This window comes from Heloderma suspectum, chromosome 5 (assembly GCF_057233095.1).
Source record: "Heloderma suspectum isolate Gila_16-S chromosome 5, 16-S_ref, whole genome shotgun sequence".
In the NCBI taxonomy this organism is placed as follows: Eukaryota; Metazoa; Chordata; class Lepidosauria; order Squamata; family Helodermatidae; genus Heloderma; species Heloderma suspectum.
The window spans coordinates 66,593,030-66,619,049 of record NC_139462.1 but is presented as its reverse complement, the minus strand read 5'-3'; the positions used below and the strand labels follow the sequence as shown (position 1 = coordinate 66,619,049).

The 26,020-nt window shown below is 43.5% G+C and overlaps 1 protein-coding gene across 1 annotated transcript in view; it reads right to left on the bottom strand.

The window, feature by feature from the left end:
- The window catches only part of TRIM2 (tripartite motif containing 2), a 126,002-nt gene that overhangs the window by 3,847 nt on the left and 96,135 nt on the right, over positions 1–26,020 (bottom strand). Inside the window, exons 15-16 of the mRNA XM_084856295.1 lie at positions 18,993–19,067; positions 18,286–18,400 (exon numbers count right to left, since the gene is read on the bottom strand). Of these exons, the coding sequence (XP_084712421.1) occupies positions 18,286–18,400; positions 18,993–19,067 (190 nt within the window). The remainder of the gene's footprint in view (positions 1–18,285; positions 18,401–18,992; positions 19,068–26,020) is intronic.

Sequence of the window (26,020 nt, the reverse complement as noted above, 5' to 3'; positions counted from 1 at the left end):
ATGTACCACAGACATCTCTCCAGCCACAGGGTGGAAATACAATCAATAGGAATAGACTAATTGTTCACATTCCTTTGTAGCTCTGTTGGGCCCCTCCTGAACCTGCTGCTCCACTACATTTATTTGTAGGGCCATCCTTTGGAGGTCGATAGCACACCCTGTTCCAGAGCCCTGGCATCCACCTGTTGTGGGTGTTGGAACTGTCTCTCTGATAACACCCATGGAACATTCTTGTTAAGTTTAAAGGAAAATCATTCATATGGTTCTCACATTCTCTTTCACCACAGATGGGCTCATGTATGAGAAAAGAGATTACAGAACCTTTTACCTTCTGGTGAAATCGCCCATTTTTGTGTGTGTTTGTTTTTAAATGATTGGAGCGGCCTCACTCATGGGCCAGTTCAGATGTTCTTTTCAATCACCTTCCTCCCTCACGAGGGCAATTTATTTAAGTGACCAGCAATGTATGGGAGCCAGTCACTATCAACATTAGACCCTGTAACTTTCATGATCAAAGTATGCATTTTCCAGATTGAAAAAACCTGATGTAGCTGAGGTTCATGTTGACACATTTGTCTACTCATGCAAACAGACAACTCACAGGGCAAGGCAAAACATATTCTACAACTAGTCTACAAACAGTATGAAGGGCACAGGAGTGTAGATGAAGTAAACAAATGTCTTTCAACTTCCCCTTTTCCTCTCTGTAAATGGACTCAAGATAGATTCCCATACTGAAACCCTGAAAGAGCTGTCATATTTCCCACACCCACCCGTTTGTCTTGCCAGTGCTTGCCTAGTATTATATATTGGCAGTGGTCAATGCACAGCCTAGAGCTTGTCTCTAGGGACGCTGAGAAACTGATGCAACATAAAATGTTTAATTGTTATAAAGTCTGTACTGTAGGCAAGACTTACTTAACTTGCAAAATGAGCGGCTGTCAGACACATAAGGAGGGTTAGTGTAAATTGGATAACTCCAAGCACTATAGTAAGTAAAGTCAAAGATTTCAGAGCATTTAAAATTTGCACTCCAGTTCACTGTGCACTTGGTTAACAATTTTTTTTTACCCTCAATGGAAAGGAAAATGAGCATTTGCACTTTGTTTTCTATGATATAGGAGGAGGAAGTATTAAGAATCTTTCTACAATTAAAAAAAACTTCAATAATTTGTATTGTCAACACTTGTTATAGGTTTCTGGAGAGTGCATAAAATAAGCTAACATTTTAACCACATTGCAAGACACTCAAAATCCCTCCATAGATCCCTCACTGTCCAAGTGATTCTTAGGTGAAAGCTCTGAGCTAAAGAAGGTACCGCACGAGTAGGCAAGTAAACCTGGTTCACATGAAACAACAACCCAGAGTACAGGTTGAGTATGGGTTGTCGTTGAATTGTGGGATGTCATTACGTGTGAACTCTGCACTGTGGTTAACTATGGGTTGTCAACCATGAGCGACCCAGGAAGAGAATCCATTCTTTATTGTGGGATTATGAATTCTGGGTTGTTCCCGGTTAACAACCCAGAGTTAAACCGTAGTGTAGGATTTGCATGTAACAACTCACAATTCAACTCATACTCAAGCATACCCTGGGTTGTTGCTATGTATGAACCAAATGTGATAACATATAGACCTGGTCTGCATGACCAAACAATCCATGGTTTGTTAACTATGGGTTGTTTGTGAGCATGTGGGAGCAAGTGAGCTTGTTACTGCCCACTCGTCCATTTTTGCTTTCAGGAACAGGGGAGGCAGCGGGGTGTGTGTGTGTTTCTGGGTTGTTTCATGCCATGCAAACATGAAAACTCTGGGTTACTTGGGAGTTAAACAACCCAGAGTTAACCCACGAAAGTGGAATTAATTGAAAGTGGAAGTGGCGAGCAGGAGGAAGGCAGAACGCTCGCTCAGTAACTCCCACATATCCCTAACAATTCCTGGGTTAAACAACTCAGGAATTGGCTGTGACGTGCAAACCAGGTCATACTGTCTTTAGGATGCAAAATGTCTTTGGGAAGACACTGTATTTACAAAGCAACACTTTCCCCCAAGTCTTTCATGGGAAAGGTCTACTATACCCAAAGGGAGGTTAATAAAAACAAAACAAAACATAAAATGGTTTGGGAACCTCTAATCTAAACAAGTCACCAAGAGCCACTGTAGTTTTAGCTATATACACACCATTGCCCCTTTACAAGTGCAAAAGCACACAATATATGAAATCTTACCATAGCTTTCACATGCTGATGCCAAAAGAGTAATGGAAATAATGAACTAACCAAATAAAAACATTCTGACTGCCAAAAATACAGAATGAGGAAGACAACATGAAGGATCTCAATAGCCGATGGTAAAAATTATTTTAAGAAAGTTTTATGCCACCTTTCAAAATAAAATATTTTCCAAGGCAGCTCAAAGTAGAAAAATATTGAAACAAATAATAATATAATAATACATGTCAATATCTAAATATTAAAAACTTTTTTAAAAATGAAAGACTAAAAGAAAAACATAAAATACAGTGCAAAAAACCAGAGCAGAATCACAGTATTATAAATCATTCTAAAAATAGTAAAAACAAGAGCAGTAATAAATTAAATATCCCAAACTCCTCTAACCAGAGAAAGTCCTCTAACCTGCCTAAAAGAAAATAGGGAGGAAGCCAAATGTATTTCTTGAGGGGGGTTCCAGAGATAAGGGGCCACCACTGAAAAAGCCATGTCTCATTTTCCCACAAATTTGACAATAAAGTTTAACTGCCTCTTAAAAGTAAGACATTAACGAGACAATTTAACAGGCACACATAAATACTGGGCTTCATATTTATGTGTAAAGAAAACCAATTCTTAGGACTCCAGTTCTCAATTTTAGAATTTAGGTTTCTAAGTCTCATTACAGAAGAACCCTCTCTGCCAAATGTAATTGTAGAACTTAACAAGTATAATAACTGTAACCAGATAAGCTAACACTTATACAATCACAGGCTTATCTTAAGCTTTGGTCATGTTATTTGTTCTTATGCTGGATTCCCGTAGAAATGAAATTCAAACTTCTAAGTCCTTACCTTCAAGGCTTTTGACTATAATTCCTCCCTCTTTACAATGTATCTCCCTGCATTCCTCTTTACTTCCTACATTTAGCACAAATTTAGATAATTTCCCCACTATGACTCCATGTCTTATTTGTGTCTCTCAGTTCTCTCTGCCTGGAAAAGCATCCACCATTAACTGTTTGTTGTTGATCTCAAATTCCACCCTGATCTTGTTTGTGTAAGCCACCTTGCTATTATTTTCCATCCAGCATCCAGTATTATGGCTAACACTCAAATGTATTAATCCAAAGGAAGTCTGCAATCTCCAGAAGTCTGCAGTCAAAGAAGAGACGAATACACATTGATTGCATTTGTACATCACACTAACCCATGGTTTATTTAAACCATTGTTTGTTGCCCTATGCAGGTTTTGTCTGGCAGACCATCAATGAAACCACCGTTTGTTCTCTTGATAACTGGGTTGTTTCCCCGACACCCGACATCTCCTTTGCCCACTACCTCCCCATATCCTGAATGCCTTTGCTGTGCTGTAGTACTATAGAACAAAAAATAGGGCCACAGTTGTGCAGAACCAATTCTGAAAATGCAGTTAGCAGACAACTGAAAACTGATCTAGGTATATTAATCTAATAATGTAACAATACTGAAACACACAATCATTCATAATTTTTGCTGATTCATCTTTTCGTGAAAATGAGTAGTGCTTAAACAGAAATATAAATGTGAAAAAACAATGTAAATATACTATTATACATGTAATAAAAAATTTGAACATTTATATCAAAAAGCATATTCAAAGAAGACTTTCTGAAAATCTTTTTTCCAAGAGTCTTTTCTGAAGGTCTTCGGAAAATCTTTTACCAAGGGTCTTTTCTGAAGATTTTTACAGGAACCCGGTGTGATCCTGTTTTGCATATATATATAGCTTCTTCAGATTGAAAAATGCCTCAGACTCAACAAAAATGCTGTGGCAATGATGCAATCCAAAAATGCCTGAATGCCTTTGCTGTGCAGTAATACTGGCAGGACTTCACCATGTCAGCTGCCTGCTTACCAGACTGCCTGCTTAGTCTGTTCTATACACATGGCACGGAAGATTCATCAGTTGTTCCCAGCACCGCTTGTAGCTCACTGCAGAAAGGCATCCACTCCCCATCTCCAGCCAAAGCACTGGAAACCTCTCAGTGACAGAGTTCTTGACCTCTAGAGGTAGCTAGCGTGACCACTTTGCAGAAAGGAGAAATGTATTTTGGGAGTAAACTCCAGAGAGCTTAAGTCCTTGACCTCCAAGGGGTGGGGTAGAGATAGCTTGGTACATGCAGTTTGGCAATGAGGTGATCTGCTCAGTAGTCTTTGAAAATTCCCCCAGTGCTGTCAAGGAGCAGCACTGAGCTTCAGGTAAGGGATGGGAGCAGATCTTCCTGGTTGGCACTGCCAGGCAGACTTCGCCATTAGTGTTAATTTGGGCAAAGGGCAAGTGAGAGCACCACTGCCTGTGGAGTGCCTGGCTTCTTAAACTGCTTTTGCCCACTGCCTCTGTAGTCTGGCGAAAGAAACCATGAACAACTCACAGTTGCGAGTTCGCACATCACAATAACTCATGGTTTAAACAATCCAGAGTTCACAACCCACCAACAAACCGTGCGCTCTCTTTATGAGTTGTTCATGGTTAACAAACCATGGTTAGCACAGCTGCGTTTGCACATAATGACAACCCAGAATCAACAACCCACATCTGAATGCAGTCAGTGTTGAAGGCTGCTTCCAGATGGATGGTTCCTAGTGCCACCAATCAATAGTGCTGTGCAGGTATTCCATATTTCCCTCCTTAATTGCTTTTTGTGGTAAGAAAAGAGATGGAAGAAGAGTGGGAAAACATGGGGGGGGGGCGTTGTAAATGGAAGATGTCGTCATCTGGACTCCCTGTAGAATTTTGTGAATGAGACAAGAAAATTGCACAATAAAAGCCTCATCTGGAAGCACTTCAAGGTACAACTGGAAAGCAATTGCCTCTAAATGCTGGAAGAGAAAGGCTGGTAGAAATAGGACACAATACTAGTTGACGTTGCATCTATTCAGGGTCTTATCAGGTCTCAGGTCTGGTCAGTTGATAGAGTTTAATGGGAAGTTACTTGTGAAGAAGAGAAGCTGAAGGGCCCTTTGCAAACTTTAGGAGGAGGAAGTTCTGAGATTGGGGTAGTGCATTTGCTATAAGCAAAGCTATAGTGACATTTCACAGTATCTATATATTGGATATATTTAGTAGAAGAATGTCTCAGACTCTTTGCGAAGTTAATGTGAAAAGACCAGCTTTTCTTAAGAAGAAAATATTATGGAGAGAAAGGGCCAACACTAACAAAAAATAAAGAGTAAGGTAGAATTCTCAATCTTCAGTAATGTTATTACCTTGTGCTGAGGATTTGGCAGGCCTCTGTTTTAGCACACTCCCACTAAAGACAAGCACAATTTTAATTTTCAGCAAAAAGAATGTGCAAATATTACTGGCATTTTGCCTTTTAAGGCCAGTTGCAGTGAAAATAAATCTTTTGAAAAACAGGAACCTCAAGCTCTTGTCCTTGGGAAAATCATCAAATGAATTATGACAGAAAGAATAGCTAAATTTACAAAACAAGAAGTGGCTTGGGCCGGTATGAGCTATCAGGCTGCAGATATCCATCAGTGCACAGGATTTATGGATTTCTTCTAACTGACAATGATCAAGATCCCCTAGAAGCCATTCAGTTAATTACTATTAAGACAGTGCATGGTATACCCTTTTCACCCCCAAGAGAAAATATTTTTGCCATGCCATTCTTTCCTCTGATATTCCCAAGCAATTACTTCAGTAACAGTTACTTGCAAAGGCTCGGATAAATTTATTCCAATCTCATCTGAAATCAGAAGAGATAGAAGCTGCATAACTGCAGCTGTACACTTCTCCTAAGAGTCATCTTTTGTATTTATAAACAGTGAGAGGGTTCCTGCAAAAAGCAACATCAGGTCCTGCAGGTCCTCAGAAGCGTACCCTAAGACAAGAACTGTATAGTCTATAACCTACAAGCGGAAGTTACAAGAACAAGTTTAAAGCAGAATGCTTTTCATTTCTAGGAAACGCTTGCTTGACAGCTTAGTGGCTGAATATGGGGAGACAATACAGGACAGCACGTCACAGCTGGGTTAATGAGTCCCATTGCTGTGCATAGCTCTATGCCATTCCAAACTTATGCAAATAAAATAAATATATTTGCATATATGATGGGATACACAACCTTTTCAGCCCTGAGTGGTGCATCTGGTGTCAGATGTGGGGCCAGGGGCTGTGAATGTGTGTGTATGCAAAGACGCAAAGACGCACACACACACTCCACACCTGCACATGATCTCAATCTCTCCACCCCTCCTCCACAGTCTCCACCTTCCCACATACAACGCCCCCTGCCCGCATACACTTTGGCACACAGAAATGGGGCAGCTTAAACCTCCTCTCACTGCCTACTGAGATCTAGGTATTGGTGGGGTTTAGAAGCTGGGGGTTTGCATAATTTATTCCTAAAACAGAAATTGACTCTTCCTGGGCCAAAATTTAGACCTTTTTTTTTAACAATAGCTTTGATATCAGTGCTGTCCAGCTGAAATTCTGGTACTTGACTCAGCTACTGCAAGGGTGCTAGTTACCATGTTCCCTGTCAGAGTGACCTGGTTTGCACCACATAACAACCCACAATGGGTTGTCAGCCTTGCTTGTTTCAGACTGGCATGTTGTGATGTCTGAACCCAGCACAGTTTCCTCAGCGTGGTTTGTTAACCTCACACAAGCCATTTTGAGAACCCATGGCTTGTTGTTGGATTGTTCAGGTGGCTTGTTTTCAGAGTGGTTTGTCATGATGTGCAAACCCAGCACAATGGCTTGTCAGAAAGTGGTAAGAGAGCCGCTTTGTAAGAGCAGCAAAAAACACAGTTGTTCCTCATGGTCTCATTAATGATATCCCTTATTACATCTTGAGATGACACTAGTCAATTTATTCCTCCATTTTGTTGCCTCCCTAGACAGTGACACCTTTATTTTCCCTACCTTTGGGGAGATTTGCGCAATTTTTAAAAAAATCACCCTCAGGGAGATGTGCACAAATATAATTTAATTTTTAAAGAACTTTTGGGAGATTTCTGCAAATTTGCTGAAACACAGTAACTACTGCACTCATGTACAGTAGTTGCTGCACTTTAGTGAATTTGTGCAAATCTCCTCAAAAGTTAAAAAATAAGTTACATTTGTGCAAATCTCCCTAAAGGTGAAAAAAATCTATGAACTATACTCTGCTAATGAGCGCATTTGCACTTATTAGCAGAGTAGACTGTTAAGGTTGTGCCGCAAAGGCCTATGGGATATATGTCGGAAGCGGGCAGGAGGACTAAGGGAGAAATGAGCTGCAGCAAGCTGCAGAATGCCTGATCGTCTGTCGAGAGTAACCTGGGTTAGTGAGCAACCCCACCGTACCTTATTTTCAGGGTGGCTTATCACAATGTGCAAACTGGCCCAATATATTTGAGTAATGTAAAAAGTGCACGCACAATGGGGGATCTATATCCGTTTCCACACGCAGCTCAATTAATCACAGAAATACCCTGCAGGTACTTGCACTGTAGATTAGAAATGCTGTGCTGTGGTAACTATCTGAATGTGTGTTTAAAAATAAAATGGACTGTTTGTTTTGCATATGGACAAGATTGGTGTATTAACTCAGTCTATTATTACATTTAATGCATCTCAAGTGTATGGGACTCATCAGTGGAAATCCCACACATTGGAACTATGTCATTACAACTACAGGAAACAGCAACTTTTAAAAAGAAAAAGAAAAGCCAGTATTCTCAGGATGCTGAATTCTTTGACAATGCCAGGTAGAAGATGCAATGTCTGCATTTACTGAGCTGCGCTGCTTTCTTTTTGCTTTCTTCCACAGAGCAAAAGCCGACTGCTGCTTGTTATGAATATGCCAGCTAATAGGAGATGATCAATAGAAACTGCTCTCCGTCCATGTTGTTGTCCATACTACAGTAGTCCCAGAAGGGGCTACAGGGAGAGGGCTGGGAGCTGCTGTGTGTGTGCGCCTGTGTGTGTGGGAGGGCATTCAAATTGCAAGCAGAGTTTCAGTTCACCTTCTACTGCTGGTTGTGGAGCCGAATTCTAAGCAAAACCTCTTATGTAAAAGAGAGAGGGAGAGAAAGAGAAAATCCAAATATGTCAATGGCATGTGAGCAGTACAACTAAGCCTAGCATATGGTTGTAGACAATGTATATGTGTAGAGTTGACAGAAATCTTTTGTTACTTAGTCCTGACAAACCCTATCAGACACTTTTTGGAGAGACACTACTTATGGACTGATGAGATTTGACAGTCTGACCTTTCCATAAGGGACATGGAAAGCCTGCACTGATGGGACTTGACAGAGTTTTCAAAAAAAAATTCACCAAGATCGAGTGCTTTAACAATGCAGCTCCACAAAGGCACAACTATACAGTTGTTTTTAATATGCACTGCTTGAGTGTAAAGGCAGATGTGACATTGCTTTATGCATTTCCTGTACAGCAGGCCTCTACAGATGTTGAGTGAAAAACAATGCAAAATTAATGAAGACGATGAAATTCTTCCAAGGATTTAACTGAAGACAAGAGTCACAGACATCTTCCAAAATTTGCCTTGCACAAAGGTTTTAGCCCATCACAACCCAACAGCAATAGTTAGGAAGCATCTCTCACACAAAAGGAAAAGAGAGGTGGATGTATTTATATTTTCTGGATCTATTCAGATGATATTTGAAAGGCCAATTCATAGTCTTTGTGTCTCGCCAAAAGATGCATCATAGGTACTCTGACTTCTGATACCACTCTCATCACAACAATGTGCAAGATATTCCATTCTAAGATTCTATGATCTATTCCTGACATTCAGGCATGACTGCAGACAAAATAGCACTATCCATGCACAGCAGGAAAGCTTCAGTTTGCTCAGGAGAATACAGAGGTTTGCAGAAGTACAAAAAAAGGTGGAGGGGGGAAAACAACAACAAGAACAAAACCTGGCATATGTGTGTGTGGCTGGGGGGGGGGGGTAGGGAAGCAGGGGGAAGACAGCACAGGCTCCACTTCAGGTGGAAAGGCTCTCCTGTCCTGGGTAGCCTCGCCACCTGAAAACTGGGCACTTTGAAGGTGCAGATCAGGCCAGCTGACATTCTACACTTTCAAGGGCTTTCAGCTGTCCCTCCTCAAGCGAAGAGTCTGCCCAGGTCTGGAAAGGCTCCTGCCTGAGAAAGGAAAGCTTTGAAGGCTACAAACTCTCTCTCTCTCACTTGTTGCAGGGCTCCACTTGTTTACTCAAGTTCAGGATCTTCTGCAACCCTCTTCAGGCATGATTAAATTATACCAGTGGAGAGGGAGGGAGCAGGCTGCGCATGCTAGTCCTGCCCTAATATTCCCACATGCACTTGCTTCATGCCTGATCTTCCCATGTTGGGTGGGAACGTCTTAAAGGCACTTAGAATCCTCTTCATGCACAGGAACTCTGCACCATCCTGCAGAGTTTCTGGTCACAAGGATTCTAAGTGCATTCAAGCAAACATGCTTAGAATCCCCTTTCAGACCTTCCTGCTCAACACGGGAAAGTCAGGAGTGAAGCTGACACCTGCAGGGGAGGGGGGGGGAAGGCCAGGAAAGGCCGGCTTTCAGGGCCCCACTCTCCCTCCATGGATACATTTTAATAATGCCTGAATAGGGCTTCTAGGTAATAGTTATTACTTTCCTACTATGAAAAAAGTACAGTCTAAACAAACAGATCCAAAATGGGGATGGGGAAACACGAAGAACAATCATGGTTGTACAAAGACTTCTGCCAAAATAGGAAGTGCACTGGGGAGCAAATTCTGCTCTGGGAATGTACTCAGACAAACCAACCAGTTACATCAAATCATTAGCTTTCCTACTATTACTCATCACATATGAATCCCATTCTTCCACACCGAAGTTCCAGAAACCCTTCGAGATAGGCTGGGCTGAAAGTTAGTGCTCGGGTTTGGACAATCAGTGGGGAAAAGAAGCCATGGTAGCTTCTTTTCCCTGCCCCACAAGCCCGCCATTTCCCTAATTATCCTCGCCATGGTGTGGGTTGTCATGTCGTGCGAATCCAGCAAGGTACGCGGCAGGGGTACCTTTCAAACCACCCCGCAACCCATGACTTGTTGTAGGGGTTACAGGATAGTTTGGAAGCCACCCCCACCGTGCACCTTGCCAGGTTCGGATGACATGGCAATCTATGCCACGGCAAGGGTAATTAGGGAAATGGCGGGTGCTTTTCCTCCACTGATCGTACAAAAACAGTCAGTGACTTGTCCAAGATCACCCAGTGATTTTCACAGATGAAAATCTTGTTTATTCCACATCCAAATCTGATATTCTACCCACTGGACCGAACTGGATCATACACACATTCAGGCAAAAAGCCCTGAACTATACAAATACACTGATGGCAGTCTTGGCTGTGACTAACCAGGAAGAAGATACTGGAGGTAAGGTGGATAGTTCAATGAAAACATCAATTTGATGTTGAATGTGCCTTTTTAAAAAGGCACATTCCATAGTAGGGATTATTAGGAAATGGATTGAAAATAAAAATTTCAGTATCATAATGGCCTTATGCAAATCTAGCATAAATTCACATTTAAAATACTATGTACAGTGTTGGTCAGCCCATCTCAAAAACTGTATCGTAGAACTGGAAAGGGGACAGAAAAAGGCAAGAAAAATGAAGAGGGGAATGGAGCCTGGGTCTTTTTAGTTGATTAAAAAGGGGTACTAAGGGGGAACATACTAGAGGTTATAAAATTATGCCTGGTTTAGAGGAAAAGAGGTGGGATATAAATGCAATCAATCAATCAATAAAAGATAGAAAAAGTTTGCCTCCTTCATTTATAATACCAGGGTTTGGGGTCGCCCAATGAAATGGTTTGGCAACAGATTCAGTGCAAAGGGAAGTATTTCTTCATAGTTATTTATTATTCAGTCATTAGGATTACACAAATTTATGTACTCTGCCAATAGCTATTTATGGATGTCAACAGCTATTGTCATGATGGCTGTATAGAACCTCAAGGTTCAGAGAAAGTATGCTGCTGAATACCAGTTGCTGGGAAGCAACAGTAGTAGACTGGTTCACGCAAAACGACAACCCATACTCAAGTTGGTGGTTCACGTGATCAAAACAGCCCACTATGGTAGTCCGAGCAAGGCAGGATTTGCATATGCAACCCCCGGCCGCAGCTTGTTGGGCAGAAGGGCTGCATGGTTTGTTGTAGGGTTATGCAAGGGTATTATAACCTTGCAAAACCCCTACTGCCTGGGTTTGCATGACACAAGCTGCGGCCAAGCATTGAATATTCAAAATGGCCACCCACGCCCACTGCAGCATACCAGCCCAAGGTTGAGTGTGAGTTGCCATTGAATCATGGGTTCTTGTTGAACTGTGGGTTGTTGTGCTGTGTGAACCCAGCCGCACTAACAAACCATGGTTTGTTAAGGCAGTTAGGTTCATGCTACACAACAACCGCCCAGAGAGCTTCGGCTATTGGGCGGTATTGAAATGAAACAAACAAACAACCCACCCACGGCTGAATGACAACGCACACTCAACCTTAAGTATGAGTTGTCGTGTTATGTGAACCCAGCCATAAAGTGCTGTTGTCTTCAAGCCCTGCTTATAGGCTTCCTGGAGTTATCTGGCTGGTCAATGTGGGAAGCATGATGATAGCCTAAGGGTGCAACCCTATCAGGCTGCCGCCTGCTAGATGGAAACCTCCTATCTCAGAGGCTTCCAAGACTCCTATGACCTGCCAGACTCCTTCTGGCAGGGTGGGAGGAGCAATGGAGGTTATTTTTGTCTCTCTGTTCTCCTTTTAATTTTTTCCCACTAGACAGGCCTCTGAGCCAGTCTAACGGAGTGTCACTGAAGGGGACAGGGCTGGAAAGGCTGTAGTATTTAAAGTCTTGCCTCAGCCTTTGGGAGTTCCCCTTCTAGTGCCCCCCACCTCCAGTTGGCAGGACCCTGTTTTCATAAAAAGTGCATCCCACCCATTTTTTGCTCTTGTTCTATTAGCCACATGGGAGTTTGACAGCTCGGGTAATGGAAAGGGGAGGGGGGAATGAGTGGATCTGCTTGAAAAAGACTCTTTTATATGAAAACAGGGTTCTACTGACTCAGGGTGGGGTGCAACTGAGTGGGCGCACCTCAAAGGGCCAGGCCAAGACTTTAAATTGGGGGAGCGCTCAGCTAACTAGGTGATCTTGAACACTTTCCCCACCTGTCAAAGTTCTCAAGATCATCCAGTTAGCCAAAGACCCCAGGGATTTAAAGTACCACTCCAACCTTTGGGAAACCTCTCCTTCTAATTCACCCCTCCCTGAGTCCCCAGCACCCCGTTTTCATAGAAAAGTTCATGCCACCCCATTTCTCTACCCCAAAGAAAGCAACTGCTTCTACTTTGACAGCTGTCAAAATAGAAGTGGTTACTGTGATATGAAGAGTAAAAGGGGTGGCACCTCAGGCACCTTTAAGAACAGGTACAGGGGACTCAGACTAGTGGGGATTCCTAGCAGGGCACCACCAAGGTTCAGGGCATTGAGCCCTGGATACAGGCTTGCTAGGGGCCTTGTTTCCCCACCTATCAACTGTGCAAGGCTGTCAAAACAGCCTTGCTACAGTGTAGCCTGGAGTGTTCCATTATATGTCTGACAACAGCCAAGGCAATCCCCTATGTTTCTGGATAATTGCAATTGTGCCAGCGTGCAACTGTGAATAACCAAAACAGAACTTTATAAAATAACTAAAGGGGCCATTTGTGCACATAAAATGCAGCTGGGAAAAATACGGGGAAAAATATCCCAGCCCTGTTTTTGCCCACAAAATTAAAAAAAGAAGGCTCCAACTGCTATCAGGATTGCAAACAGAGCAGGGATGGGGGGCTTGGTGGGAGCTAGGGGCTGCCGCTGAAGTCTGAATCGGCCCCCTATCAATAGCCACTGATGTAGACAAAAGATACTCGAGTGATGGGTTAAGAACAGACTTTAGTTAACAGCTGGCTGAGGTCAGCCTCATGGTCAGCATCCCTTGCAGGAGGAAGTAGGAAGAAGAATAAGAGAGTAGGGGGAGGAGACAAGGAAAAGGCAATTTGATCTTCCAGAGAATGCTCCCACCTGACTCAGGTAGATATTAATCCTTCAAGTTCAGGTTAAGTGACCCATGGCCTGAATCCCTCCAACACCCCTTCTCGAGGGCAATGGGTCACTGTACTAATCCCATGCCCATCAGGTGGTGCTGATACAGTTCCCCCGGCAGAGGCTTTGTCAGCACATCTGCCACCATTTCTTCAGTTGGGCAATACTTCAGTTCAATCACCTCTTGCTAATGTCAATGTGCTTCGTCCACGGCCTCAGTTTCTCACTCGATGCCAGGTTTAGGCATCCCTGATTGTCTTCATATAGCACTGTGGCTTGCATGTTCTCCAGTCCCATGTCAGTGAATAATTGTCTGAGCCAAATCACTTCCTGACATGCACTGGCTGCTGCCACATATTCTGCTTCTGTGGAAGACATGGCCACAACTGCCTGCTTCTTACTGGCCCAACTGATAGTCCCGCTGTTGTATGTGAACAGGTTTCCTGATGTGGACTTGCGGTCTGACTCAACGCCCGCCCAGTCAGCATCCACAAACCCGATCACCCCTGCATGTGTGCTGCTGGGAAGTTTGAGCTCTGTATGTATGGTACCTTTCAAGTAGCACATCACACGCTTCACTCCATTCCAGTTGCATTGAGATGGCTTGGCCACTTGCCTGCTCAGGATGCCCATGGCTGCAGCTAAGTCTGGCCTGGTAACTGTCGCGATGAATAGCAGCTTACTAATGGCCTTTCGATACTGATTATCCGGCAGTGGGACGTCATCATCTCGCCCCTTCAGGTGATCTGTGGTCATGAGAGTCTTGACCCCATTTGCCTCTGCCATTCCAAACTCCAGCAGCATCTCCTCGATCTTCTGTCTTTGACTAAGGAGGAAGCTCCCCTTGTCCCTCTTCTTGACCTGTATACTCAAATAGTGCGTCATTGGACCCAGGTCCTTGATTTCAAAGTTCTGTTTCAGTCTGAGCATAATTTCTATGCTGTTGCTTTCCTGCTCATAGCACAGGACCAGATCGTCCACATACACCAGTATGTATGCCCACCTGCCCCCCTTCTGCCTGGTATAGAGGCAGGAGTCAGCTTTCCCGTTGGTGAAGCTCAGATTTACTAGGACTCCATTAATTTTATCATTCCAGGCCCTGCTTGAGTCCGTAATGCTTTTGTGTAGTTTGCACACTTTCCTTGCCCCTTCTGGATCTGCAAACCCTGGCAGCTGCATCATGTACAGGTCTTCTTCTATTTCACCTTACAGGAATGCTGTTTTAATGTCTAGATGCCTAACTTGCATCCCCCTGCTGGATGCTATACTCAGCACTGCTCTAATGGTGGTGTGCTTTACCACTGGGGCAAATGGTTCATCGTAGTCCTCCCCATACTTTTGAGAGTATCCCTTCGCTACTAACTTGGCTTTGTAGTGTTCTACTTCACTGTCTGTGTTGCGCTTCACTTTGAAGGTCCACTTGTAGCCAAATGCCTTGCGATTGGGGGGGACGTTCAGTCAGGGTCCAGGTCCCATTTCGTGTAATGAGTCCATCTCTTCCTGTGCTGCCTTCTTTCACCTGTCTGCCTCATCCTTGGGCAAGGAGGCAATGTCTTCCCAACTCGCTGGCTCTTGGATCTGCTGGGCTCTGCTTGCAAAGAAATAGTCCCTGTAGGGGACCTGGCTGGTGACATGCCTTTGGTGGCTCTCTCCGACCTCCTAGGTTCCTGCTGCTCTGCTGCGTTCAGCTTGGGCTCCCCGGTGTCACTGGCCTCAGTTGGGATTAGGTGTGTCAGCTTCCCTCTTGTCTTCCTCGGGCACTGTGAGCTCCCCTCCTCCATTCTCAGGTATGCTCAGGTTTACCTCTATCAGCTCTATAATCCCAGGCCTTGCAGTCTCATTGAACTGCACATTCATTCATTCATTTTCTATACCACCCAATAGCCGAAGCTCTCTGGGCGGTTCACAAAAATTAAAACCAAAAAGCACACAGTAAAACAATATAAAATATAAAAACATAGTCACTTCGGCTGACTATGATGCTGCAGTCTTGGGGAATAAGAATTCTGTAGTCTTTATGGTACGGACTATATCCCGCCAGCACCCCTTCGACAGCTCTGTCAGCCAGCTTGGTCCTTTTCTGTTCTGGGATATGAGCATAGGCCTTACACCCAAACACTCTCAGATGGCCCACCTTAGGCTTGGCTCCATGCCACAGTTCGAAAAGTGTTTTACTAGTGGCCCTGGCTGGCAGCCTGTTCTGTATGTAGGCTGCTGTGGACACCACCTCTCCCCAGAATTTAAATGGTAGATTTGCATCTGACAGCATGCTTCTTGCCATGTCCAGGAGTGATCTGTTGCGCCTCTCAGCCATGCCATTCTGTTCCGGCGAGTAGCTGTCTTTTGGTGTGCGATGCCTTGGGCCCGGAGGTACGCTTCCATCTCTCTTCTGATGTACCCCCCTCCATTGTAGGTATGAATGGCGCCCAATGTCTTGAGGAATTTGTTCTTGGTTGCTGCAACAGACTCCTTCAGCTTGCTCAGTGCTTGGTCCTTACGCTTGATGATGTACACTGTTGTGAACCGGGAATAATCATCAATGAAGGTGAGGAAGTACTTACCCCCTCTAAGGGTTATCGCCTCCATTGGTCCACAGAGGTAGGAGTGGATGAGCTCCAATGGTTCTTTAGCTCTGCTCTTGCTTGCCCTTGGCAGTGGCTCGCGTGGGCTTGATCTTGATGCAGCACACACAGCTCATGCTTGACCTGCACGCTGGGATCTGTAAGTCTGCAGTAAATTCCTTGGTCACCAACTCCTTCACTGCCTCCATGCTTCTGTGCCCCATGCGTCTGTGCCAGAGGTGGATGCGTGGGGTGTGTGGTCTGCCCCCTTGGTCTCTTCTCTGCTGCCAGCAATCTCATACATATAGTTTCTTACCATGGCATTGCCCCACAACCTTCCTTCTCTGGAGATTTGGCATTCAACCCCTTTGAAAATTAGGACAAATCCATCTGCTGTAAGCTTTCTTACTGAGAGCAAGTTCCCTTCTGTTAGTTTTGTTTTCCCACCATCCGGTGGTGCTATACAGTCTATGGTGCCTTCTCCTATTCCCGAAACTTTTATCTGTTTCCCATTAGCCAGGTAGACGTAACCCTGCTCTTGGTGATCCAATTCCTAAAAGAACTCCTTCTGACTAGTCATGTGGCTGCTAGCTCCTGAGTCCAGTACCCAAACTAGGTTGTGCCTCTGAGGTCTGGCTACGCCAAGGTTAACAGACCGGCAGGAATGGGCCCCTTGTGGCTCACAGTTTACTCTGCCTTGCCCTGTTGCTCTTTGGCTCCCTCTTGTGGCCGTCTTAGGGACAATCTCTCTTGAAATGTGTCTTGGCCCCACATCTGTGGCGTACCTTTGTCTTTGCTTTAAGGGCTTGTTCTGATTCCCTCGTGGCCTTTGTTTCTGGCCTAGCCTTTGTCCTCCTACATGAGGCGTCAGCCATCTTTTCCATCCCGCGATTCCACTCACTAACCAGCCTGGCCTTTACATAGTCCAGTTTTAGCTCTGCTTCAGGATGCGCTTCCAAGTCTGTTACGAGGGGTTCATAGGAGTCATCTAGGCTGCACAAAATGATGGCCACAACATCCTCCTCTGGGGTCTCTGAGCCAATTGCCTGCAGCTCCTCAACAAGACTGCTGAGGTTTGCTGCAGTTTGCTACAAGATTGCTGCAGCTCCTCAACAAGATTGCTCCTCAACAAGATGCAACAAGATTGCATTTACACGGCTTGGCAAGCTGGCTCCTTTCTCGAGCCTCATTTTAAACAGCTTCATCTTCAAGAAGAGCTTTGTATTTATGCTGGTAGGCTGGTGCACTATTCCCAGAGCCTCACATTTGCTTAGCTGTTTTCTCATTTCTGATGTGGAGCAACTGGTCATTTTGGAGTGATAGAGCAATTGTTGCCCTTACTTTTCTGTCCCTTTTGTCCCAGTCTTGGGGGTTTTCTGCGGGGCGAGCCACTTCCAGAACCTCCCGCAAGCCCTCTTTCACTAGCACCATTTCCATCTTGAACCTCCATATCTGGTAGTTCCCGGTGCCTAGTTTTTCCATGGTTGCATGTACATTTACTTCAGCCTTCATTACATCCTCCAAGATTTTTCTCTCCCTTGTCTATTTGATGGGCAGTACTCACAGGTTTCCGGGTGATTCCTTGCCAAAGCCTTTTTCTTCTTTATTGGCTGGCTGGACCACATAACCTGAAGTCCAAATCAGCCCCCTGTCAGTAGCCACGGGTGTAGACAAAACACACTTGAGTGGTGGGTTAAAAACGGACTTTACTTGAGATACAACAAGCTTACATCTCGAGGTAAGCTGGCTGAGGTCAGCCTCATGGTCAGCATCCCTTGCAGGAGGAAGTAGGAAGAAGAATAGGAGAGTAGGGGGAGGAGACAAAGACAAGGCAATACATCTCCTAGAGAACCCTCCCACCTTACTCAGGTAGATATTAACCTTCAAGTTCAGGTTAAGTGACTCATGGCTTGAGACCTTCCAACAGCCACAAGCAAGGGGAAAGGCACTGGAAAAAAAGGCCTCCGACCATGATGTCATGGGTTAGCGTGTCATGCAAACACACCCAGAGTCCCACTCCGGAGGTTGTAGCAGTCTCTGCAGCCTGGGGAAGGGAACTCCAAAAAATCCTATAGTCCCTGGGATGCCCTAAATTAACTTTTGGTATGATCCAGCAGGGCTGCTCTTGTGAAATGCTTAGGAGAAACTCCACATATGTCATAGCCCATTAATAATATGCCTATAATGTTTATTATCACTCAAATATGTGGTTACTCCTCTACATATCAGATGCTCCTCTGCCACTGCCACATTAATTGAATTATTGCCTTTTTGTGTGAATAGCAACTGTATTTATATACCACCTCTCAGTTTTAGGAGGCTCTCATGCGGTACTAAAACTGGTATAAATTTCAGTTATTCTCTGTAAAAAAATACACAGTACATTAAAGCAAATCTAGATACAACTTACGGATTTCTTCAACAATATCTGGATCACATTCTTTATATTTATCTATTTCTGTCTTTAGTTGGTCCTTCTTCTGTCGAAGGGCTGTAAGCTCCTTTGTTAGCGCAGCACGTTCTGCCTAGGTTCATTTTATTTTGGGAGAATCCAAAAAATAATCTTAAAAGGTAGCAATTACAATGCAAGACAACTGTTGTACTCTACCCCCTTTTTCCTCTAAAAATGCAAGCACCAGATCCATTGATATGATAGGACAGGCATTATATCAGTATGTATTTGGGCTCTGAGGGCAGGGCGACATTGTTCCTGCCTACTGTAGTTAAAGTAGGTTGTTTCTGTATTGCCATGGCAGTATTACAACACTGTAATAGCATCCCTGCAACATCAAGTTTGTGAGAATATTCTCATACAGAAGCAGGCATGCCTCACCCTGAATATTTAGCTTTATTGGCAAGTGCAGCAACTTGCAGGAAGAAGCGCATATTTTTTTTAAAAAGCAGACCAACTTTTAGTCCCATTTTTGTGTGTCCCATCCTCCACTCCACTCAATATAATATACAAGTATCAGCAGTAGTGCAGAGCTGTTTTTCAGAAAAGATAACGCAGGTCAGATCATTCCCTCCCTGTCTCACACTTAAAAAACCCATTTCATCCAATATCCTAAAGTTTTCAGATTGTAATTCCTTCTAGATCTTTCTAACAATAAAACTTACAGTATCTTGACGTCCAATTTTTGATTTCTCAATGCTTTCCTCTAAGCTCCTTTTCTTCTGGCAATAATCTGAGAACTGAAGGAAGAGAAGAACCAGAACCTAAACAATATTAACTTCTTCATCTCTATATTTGATTTTGACTGTATACATTTTTTTTCATCTTCAGAAATAACATATAGTCAGCTTTAAACAGGCTTAGCCTTGGATGATAAATCAGGAATCTGGCCAAAGTATGATTGTTCCCTAAACTCTTTTAATGTTTAAACTCCTCCATTAAAATTCCAGAAGTACAAAATCAGGTTCCTTCCAATGGTGGTGGTGGGATGTGGTCTCAGACAACTGGGTGTTCAGGGGATCAGGGTTGAGGTAGTGGATCATGTGAAGAGTTTTGCGATGAGATTCTTTCCATGAAGACTCCCAGTATAGAATGTGGATTGGGACACCCGTCCCCCATTGTGCAATTTTCACAAATTCCAGGTGGGGTTTTCCACTTCAACCCTTGCCATTGTGACAGAGGTCTATTTTTACTATTCCTTCTTTACAGGGACTTCTGGCCGGACATAGTATCAGATGGTATCTGGCCGGACAGCAGCTTATTGCTTTGAGTCATCTCTGATTACACCTGGGCTGTGCTGTTTCTATAAACTAATGGCTTTTAAAGTAATAGGAACCTGGGACACTGCCTTATACTAAGTCAGAACATTGGTCCACCAGTCAGTTGTTGACAGTGACTGGCAGCAGCTCTCCAGGGTTTCAGACTCAAGTTTTTCCAGCCCTACCTGGAGAAGCTAGTGGTTGAACCTGGAACCTTCTGCATGCAAAGCATGTGCACCACTGAGCCATGGAAGTAGAGGTAATAATAGGCTCTAGTTATATTACAGACATCCTCCTGGAACCTCACACTGCTTGAAGACCCCACGCCAATCAGACCCTTGTTTTGGCAAACCCTTTGATGTGCAACCTGCTCTTCCATACAGTTACCCCTTTCAATGGTCCCCATATGCCCTTTTAAAAAAAAGTTTTAATAGTATGGTTTTATTTATGCTACAAAGGCATTGAGGATACAGGGAGGGAGGGAGCAAAGGAGAAGGAAAACAAACAACACAGGAACTGAGAAAACAGCCTGCAGTTTGTTTGTCTGTCAGACAAACCATGGGTAGGGTAACAAACCATGGGTTAATTAAACCATGGTTTAGTGTTATGTGCAAGCCAGGTCTATTGCAATTAATAGTGCAATTATTGCATGCTTGCAATTATCCTTCCAACATTCAAGAATGACTGGAGAGTTCCCACACCTTTTCATGGTTTCATCAGCTGCTACTGTCACCCACAAGTCAGCATTAACTCACTAAGAAAAAGCACAATTGGCTAAACAGTTACCTTACATGCTCCTAAGCTGCCAAGAAATTCAATTATCAGCACCATAAAGTGCGTATAATATTTATAATGCATAGCCTATTGGGTGGGGTAGGTACATTGTATTTAGTGTTCCAACTGAAGTCTGAGAACAGTTCACAACACATCATGCAAGCTACATTGCTAAGGTTCTGTTCTGTTGACTCACCGACAAGTACTTACAGCTCCCACTCTGTCCACATCTCCTTTTATGGTGAAGCCTTTCAAAAGGCGCCCTAGTACAAGTATATCTTTACAGAGCTGCTCTCCTATTTTTTCAGTCGAATACAGAAAATCAGTCTTGTATTCCAGCCTTCCAAACCCCAATACTTTTAAGTGTTCTGATCAGAAACCTTGTTGAACAACTTGGTTTAAGAGTTTAGTAGAAAGGTTTATACAAACCTCACTGTAATCCTAAGAACGCAAACTTGGCAACATGTTCCAATGAAATCAATGGGCCTTACTTCCAAATAAGAAAGTTTATGATTGTGGTTTTGGCTATGAAAATATAAGCCCTAAGGTATGCACTGGCTAGAAACCAAACCAATGTCCCTTAAGACCAGCCACCCAAAGTATCCCCTGTTAAATTTTAAGGCTATACCACTCTTAACATTTATTCAGCCAGGGAAACGATCCAGCTATGGCATAAGGACATATTAAAGTATACCCTAGCCACATTCCTGAGTCCTAACAACCATACAAACCAAACACCTTAGCTATTCATAAATTTGCCAAATTAATTCCTTGTGGGCAATGTGCTTCTGCTTATATTAACATATATATTTGAAATGGAAGTGCTAAGTCCTTCTTTTTCCCTCTTTTTCTTTTTATATCAAGGGTGATGTAAATGATTATTGTGCATGGATATGTTTTATAATATATTTGCTCTTTTTTTCTCTTTTGTGGTTCTCCCCATCCTTTTTTTGTTTTTGGTTTCTTATAGTATTTGCAAAACATTTTTTTTAATGTCTGAAACATGAACCCGTGGCTTAATGTTGTTAACATTGATTTACTAACCAGGATAAAAATGTGATTTCAGATCCTGGTTAGCGATCTAACATTAAGCCGCGATGTCCTATTTTGGACATAAAGCCCGATTTATACGTCATGGTAGCCATGAACAAGTGGGATTAAGAGAGCGTGCTGGCTCCACCCACCCACCCGCCCCTGCAGCACTAAACAACCCAAGGACATTCTGTGACATGTGAACCAGGTATTCGGGGTCATTGGGAGGAACAACCCAGACTTGTGACCCAAGAACAAACCACAGGTTAGAAGCCTGGGTTGTTCCTCCCCCAACAGCCCAGAATTCCTAGTTTGTACATCACAGACAACAACCCAGGGACAGAGCATATCTGAGCTGTTTAGCACAGCAGGAGCGGCTGGGCGCCAGCACACTTGTTCACTCCCAACTACCCAGGGTGTATTTAAACCCTGGGTAGCTGTGATGTGTGAACCAAGTCAATGGCAAACTGTAGGTTACTTTGACCAGGTTTGAAATGCTAAAACCAGAACACAAGGAGAAGGACAAGGAAAGAGGAGGCAGGCCTTATCTTCATTCCTGTCTTCATAACCATGGTTTATGAAGCTGCAATCATTATGTCTCAACCATTCAAAAAAGGGCCCAGTTAAGCAGTGATCATTAAAAAACAATCATCCTAATGGGCAGCAATCTTCTTTCCTACCCAGGGGACCAAAAATACAGACAGACTCCTACAAAACTAAAACGAGTCACCTTGAAATGTTACTAGTCAAATCCAGAAAACTATTTTATATAATTGAAGGAGGTCTATGCACAAGCATGCCAATCTAGCTGTTGTTATCAGTGCGGGGTCTACAAAAGCTCTTTTTATTTCAATGGATAGCCCCAATCTCCATGTGCAGAGGTATGCAAATGCATACTGAATTTCTCCACTGAAATATCTAGTAGTTGACAGACTGGCTGAAAAGTCTGCAGGCATGACTGGATAAACTCCAGGAAAAGCAACATCCATGTCTAGGCTGTACGACTCTAAAGCTTGCTTCAGCATTAAACACCAGTTGGCCAACATAATTTGGTCTACAAGAAATTGCCTGTAGCTGTTATTCCGCAATCAGCTCTTACAGAGCGTCTGCTCTGTATTTGCACCACACCAACTATAGTACCCAGATTAATACACTGGGATCTGCCAAGTGGTTCACACACGTTGTCTTTGAGCAGAGAACCTATCTACTTTCCTGCAGCTCTCATGGTTCCATGAAATCAAGGTTTTGTTTTATCCACACCATGTTTCTCCTTTTGTGGGGATAACATTGTTATTAAGACTTTGATCAACAACATACTGATACTCTATTTCAGAGCATCCATTTTTTTTAGAAGAGTATGTAACTCTTATTTTCTTATTCAATTAATTATGTTCATGCCAATATATATGTAACTGCAGAAAACTAAGGGGTTTTCTGGGTTTGGGGGCCAGCTGGGAAGCTTTACAGCTAGCAAAGAGAAAATAATTAATCTAGGCAAAGTATTTCTTTTATAGTAAGATGAAATTATGAAGGGAACATTTGTATGCTTTTAAAAGAATGAAACTTCAGTGGCTCCACAACTGTGCTTGCTGGCTGAGCCTGAGGGGTAGATGACTATCTCAGTATTCTACATACACCAGTCCAATTTTAAAAGAGACAAGGCAGCAAAAGGGAGAGTTTAAGAATCTAACCAAAAGCTACAGAAAGGTATGATTTTGCATCTCCACAATCCTCTACCTCCGTATGTTTCACCTGGCACCAAATCCTGGTTCTCCTTTTCATAGGACATTATTTGCTGATAACTGGAATTTCATCATCAGAGTATATTATTAGCAAAAAGAATGCTTTGGAATAATGGCTTGAAATGATGCGACTTTCACAGTCCAATCCTAAGCATGTCTAATGAAAAGTAACCCAACTGAGTTGTAAAAGAACTTACTTTCTATATATATGTTTAGTATTGAATCCTAATACTTGTAACTATGCATCAATTCTAAGTCACAAGAGTTCTTAAGAGGTTTCCAAGCCAATTGCAGTCAGGGCCAGAAATACTGGAGCAAGGATAACTGTTTTGGCAGTTGGCCTCTGTACACCACCACATTGAAGTTGAAAGGAAACACACCCAGATGGGAGCAAACTCAGGGCTTTCAGCTGTAATTCAAGGGGTTTGACAAAAGTGGGGCACTAACCATTCAGGAAGGACAGCCAGTGGCATACACACACACCCATCGTTGGTGGCTCATAAGTAATGGAACAAACCAACATCATTTCAAACTGAAGGATCGCCTTTAATAGCTGGATGAAAATCCTTTGCAGTCAGTGACTGCCTGAAGTCTGGAACCGATGGACATGACCAAATGCTGAGTTTCCTCCCTCGAGATGCTTTGTCGGGCCTTTACTGCAGGCAGCTGCCTTCAGCTGCTGCTTGTTTGTGGGTCTTTCTGCCTTCAGTCTTGTCTTCAGTAAGTGAAAAGCATGCTCTACTGGGCTGAGATCAGGTGAATGACTTGGCCATTGAAGAACAACCCACTTCTTTGCCTTGAGAAACTCTTGGGTAGCTGTACACCACCAAACTGAAGTGGAAAGGAAACACACCCAGATGGGAACGAAGTTAGAACTTTCAGCTGTAATTCAAGGGGGTTGACAAAAGTGGGGCACTAACCATTCAGGAAGGACAGCCAGTGGCATACACACACACCCATCCTTGGTGGCTCATAAGTAATGGAACGAATGGCTGACAAGCAGCTGCATGGCCAGGTGTGACCTGTTTCCTGGGTACCCCATGACCAATCAGGCAGATAAAAGGCCTGGAGGTGGTTCTGAGTGTTACATTTGCATTTGGTAGCTGTTCACTGGAACTCCCAACATGAGGTCCAAAGAGGTGTCCATGCGAGTAAAGGACACCATCATTAGGCTGAGGAAACAACATAAACCCATCAGAGAGATAGCAAAAACATTGGGAGCGGCCAATACAACAGTTTGGAACATCCTGAAAAAGAAGGAATTAACTGGCAAGCTCAGCAACAGCAAAAGGCCTGGAAGACCACGGAAGACAACTAAAGGGGATGACCGCAGAATTCTGCTCATGCTGACGAGGAATCCTTTCACAACATCTAGCCAGGTCAAGAACGCTCTTGAGGAGGTAGGCATGTCATTCTCAACATCGACAGTCAAGAGACAGCTTCATGAATGTAAATACAGAGGCTTCACAACAAGGTGCGAACTACTGGTAACACTCAAGAACCGAAAGGCCAGATTAGCCTTTGCCAGCAAACACCTAAAATAGCCTGCCCAGTTCTGGAATAAGATTCTTTGGACTGATGAGGCCAAGATTAACTTGTACCAGAATGATGGGAAAAGAAAAGTATGGAGAAGGAAAGGAACAGCTCATGATCCAAAGCATACCACATCATCTGTCAAACATGGTGGAGGCAGTGTTATGGCATGGGCATGTATGGCTGCCAATGGAACCGGGTCACTGGTGTTTATTGACGACCTGACTGCTGATAAAAGCAGCAGGATGAATTCTGAAGTGTATAGGGCTATACTTTCTGCTCAGATTCAGCCAAATGCTGCCAAACTGATAGGATGCCGCTTCATACTGCAGATGGATAATGACCCAAAACATACAGCAAAAGCTACCCAACAGTTTCTCAAGGCAAAGAAGTGGGATGTTCTTCAATGGCCAAGTCAGTCACCTGATCTCAGCCCAATAGAGCATGCTTTTCACTTACTGAAGACAAGACTGAGGGCAGAAAGACCCACAAACAAGCAGCAGCTGAAGGCAGCTGCCTGCAGTAAAGGCCTGACAAAGCATCTCAAGGGAGGAAACTCAGCATTTGGTCATGTCCATGGGTTCCAGACTTCAGGCAGTCATTGACTGCAAAGGATTTTCATCCAGCTATTAAAGGCGATCCTTCAGTTTGAAATGATGTTGGTTTGTTCCATTACTTATGAGCCACCAACGATGGGTGTGTGTGTATGCCACTGGCTGTCCTTCCTGAATGGTTAGTGCCCCACTTTTGTCAACCCCCTTGAATTACAGCTGAAAGCCCTGAGTTTGCTCCCATCTGGGTGTGTTTCCTTTCAACTTCAGTGTGGTGGCGTACAGAGGCCAACTGCCAAAACAGTTATCCTTGCTCCAATATTTCTGGCCCTGACTGTATATACGGGCTTTTGTTTCTGTCGAAGTGCACAGCAACCCTCTCTCCCTCTCAACATCTGGCAAACTGACTTCCATCCAGATAACATGCCTTACTTCAATCTCTCAAGGAGAAACTACATCCTTTTAGGAAGAGAGGCCCTTTTCCAAACTATAGACTAAACTGAGAAGCTTGAAATTTACTGTTTCAAATTGAACAAAGACTTAGATGAGCCACAGGAAAGAAGGGCAGTTGCCCAGTAGTGATTAATTCTGAAGGGACTGCTCAGATTTCCTGCTTAACAGCAGTCGTAAAGAGATGAAGAATCTATACAAGATACACAGAGGGAACAACAATAAGGTATTGGCCCAGCAGACCGAACATATTTGGAAAGCTACCCACTGCCATATTTTAGTGGAAATCTACTGTGTCACCAAGGTACTAATGTTATTCTGTAGCCTGAAGAAAACTGGTTACATCATGCTA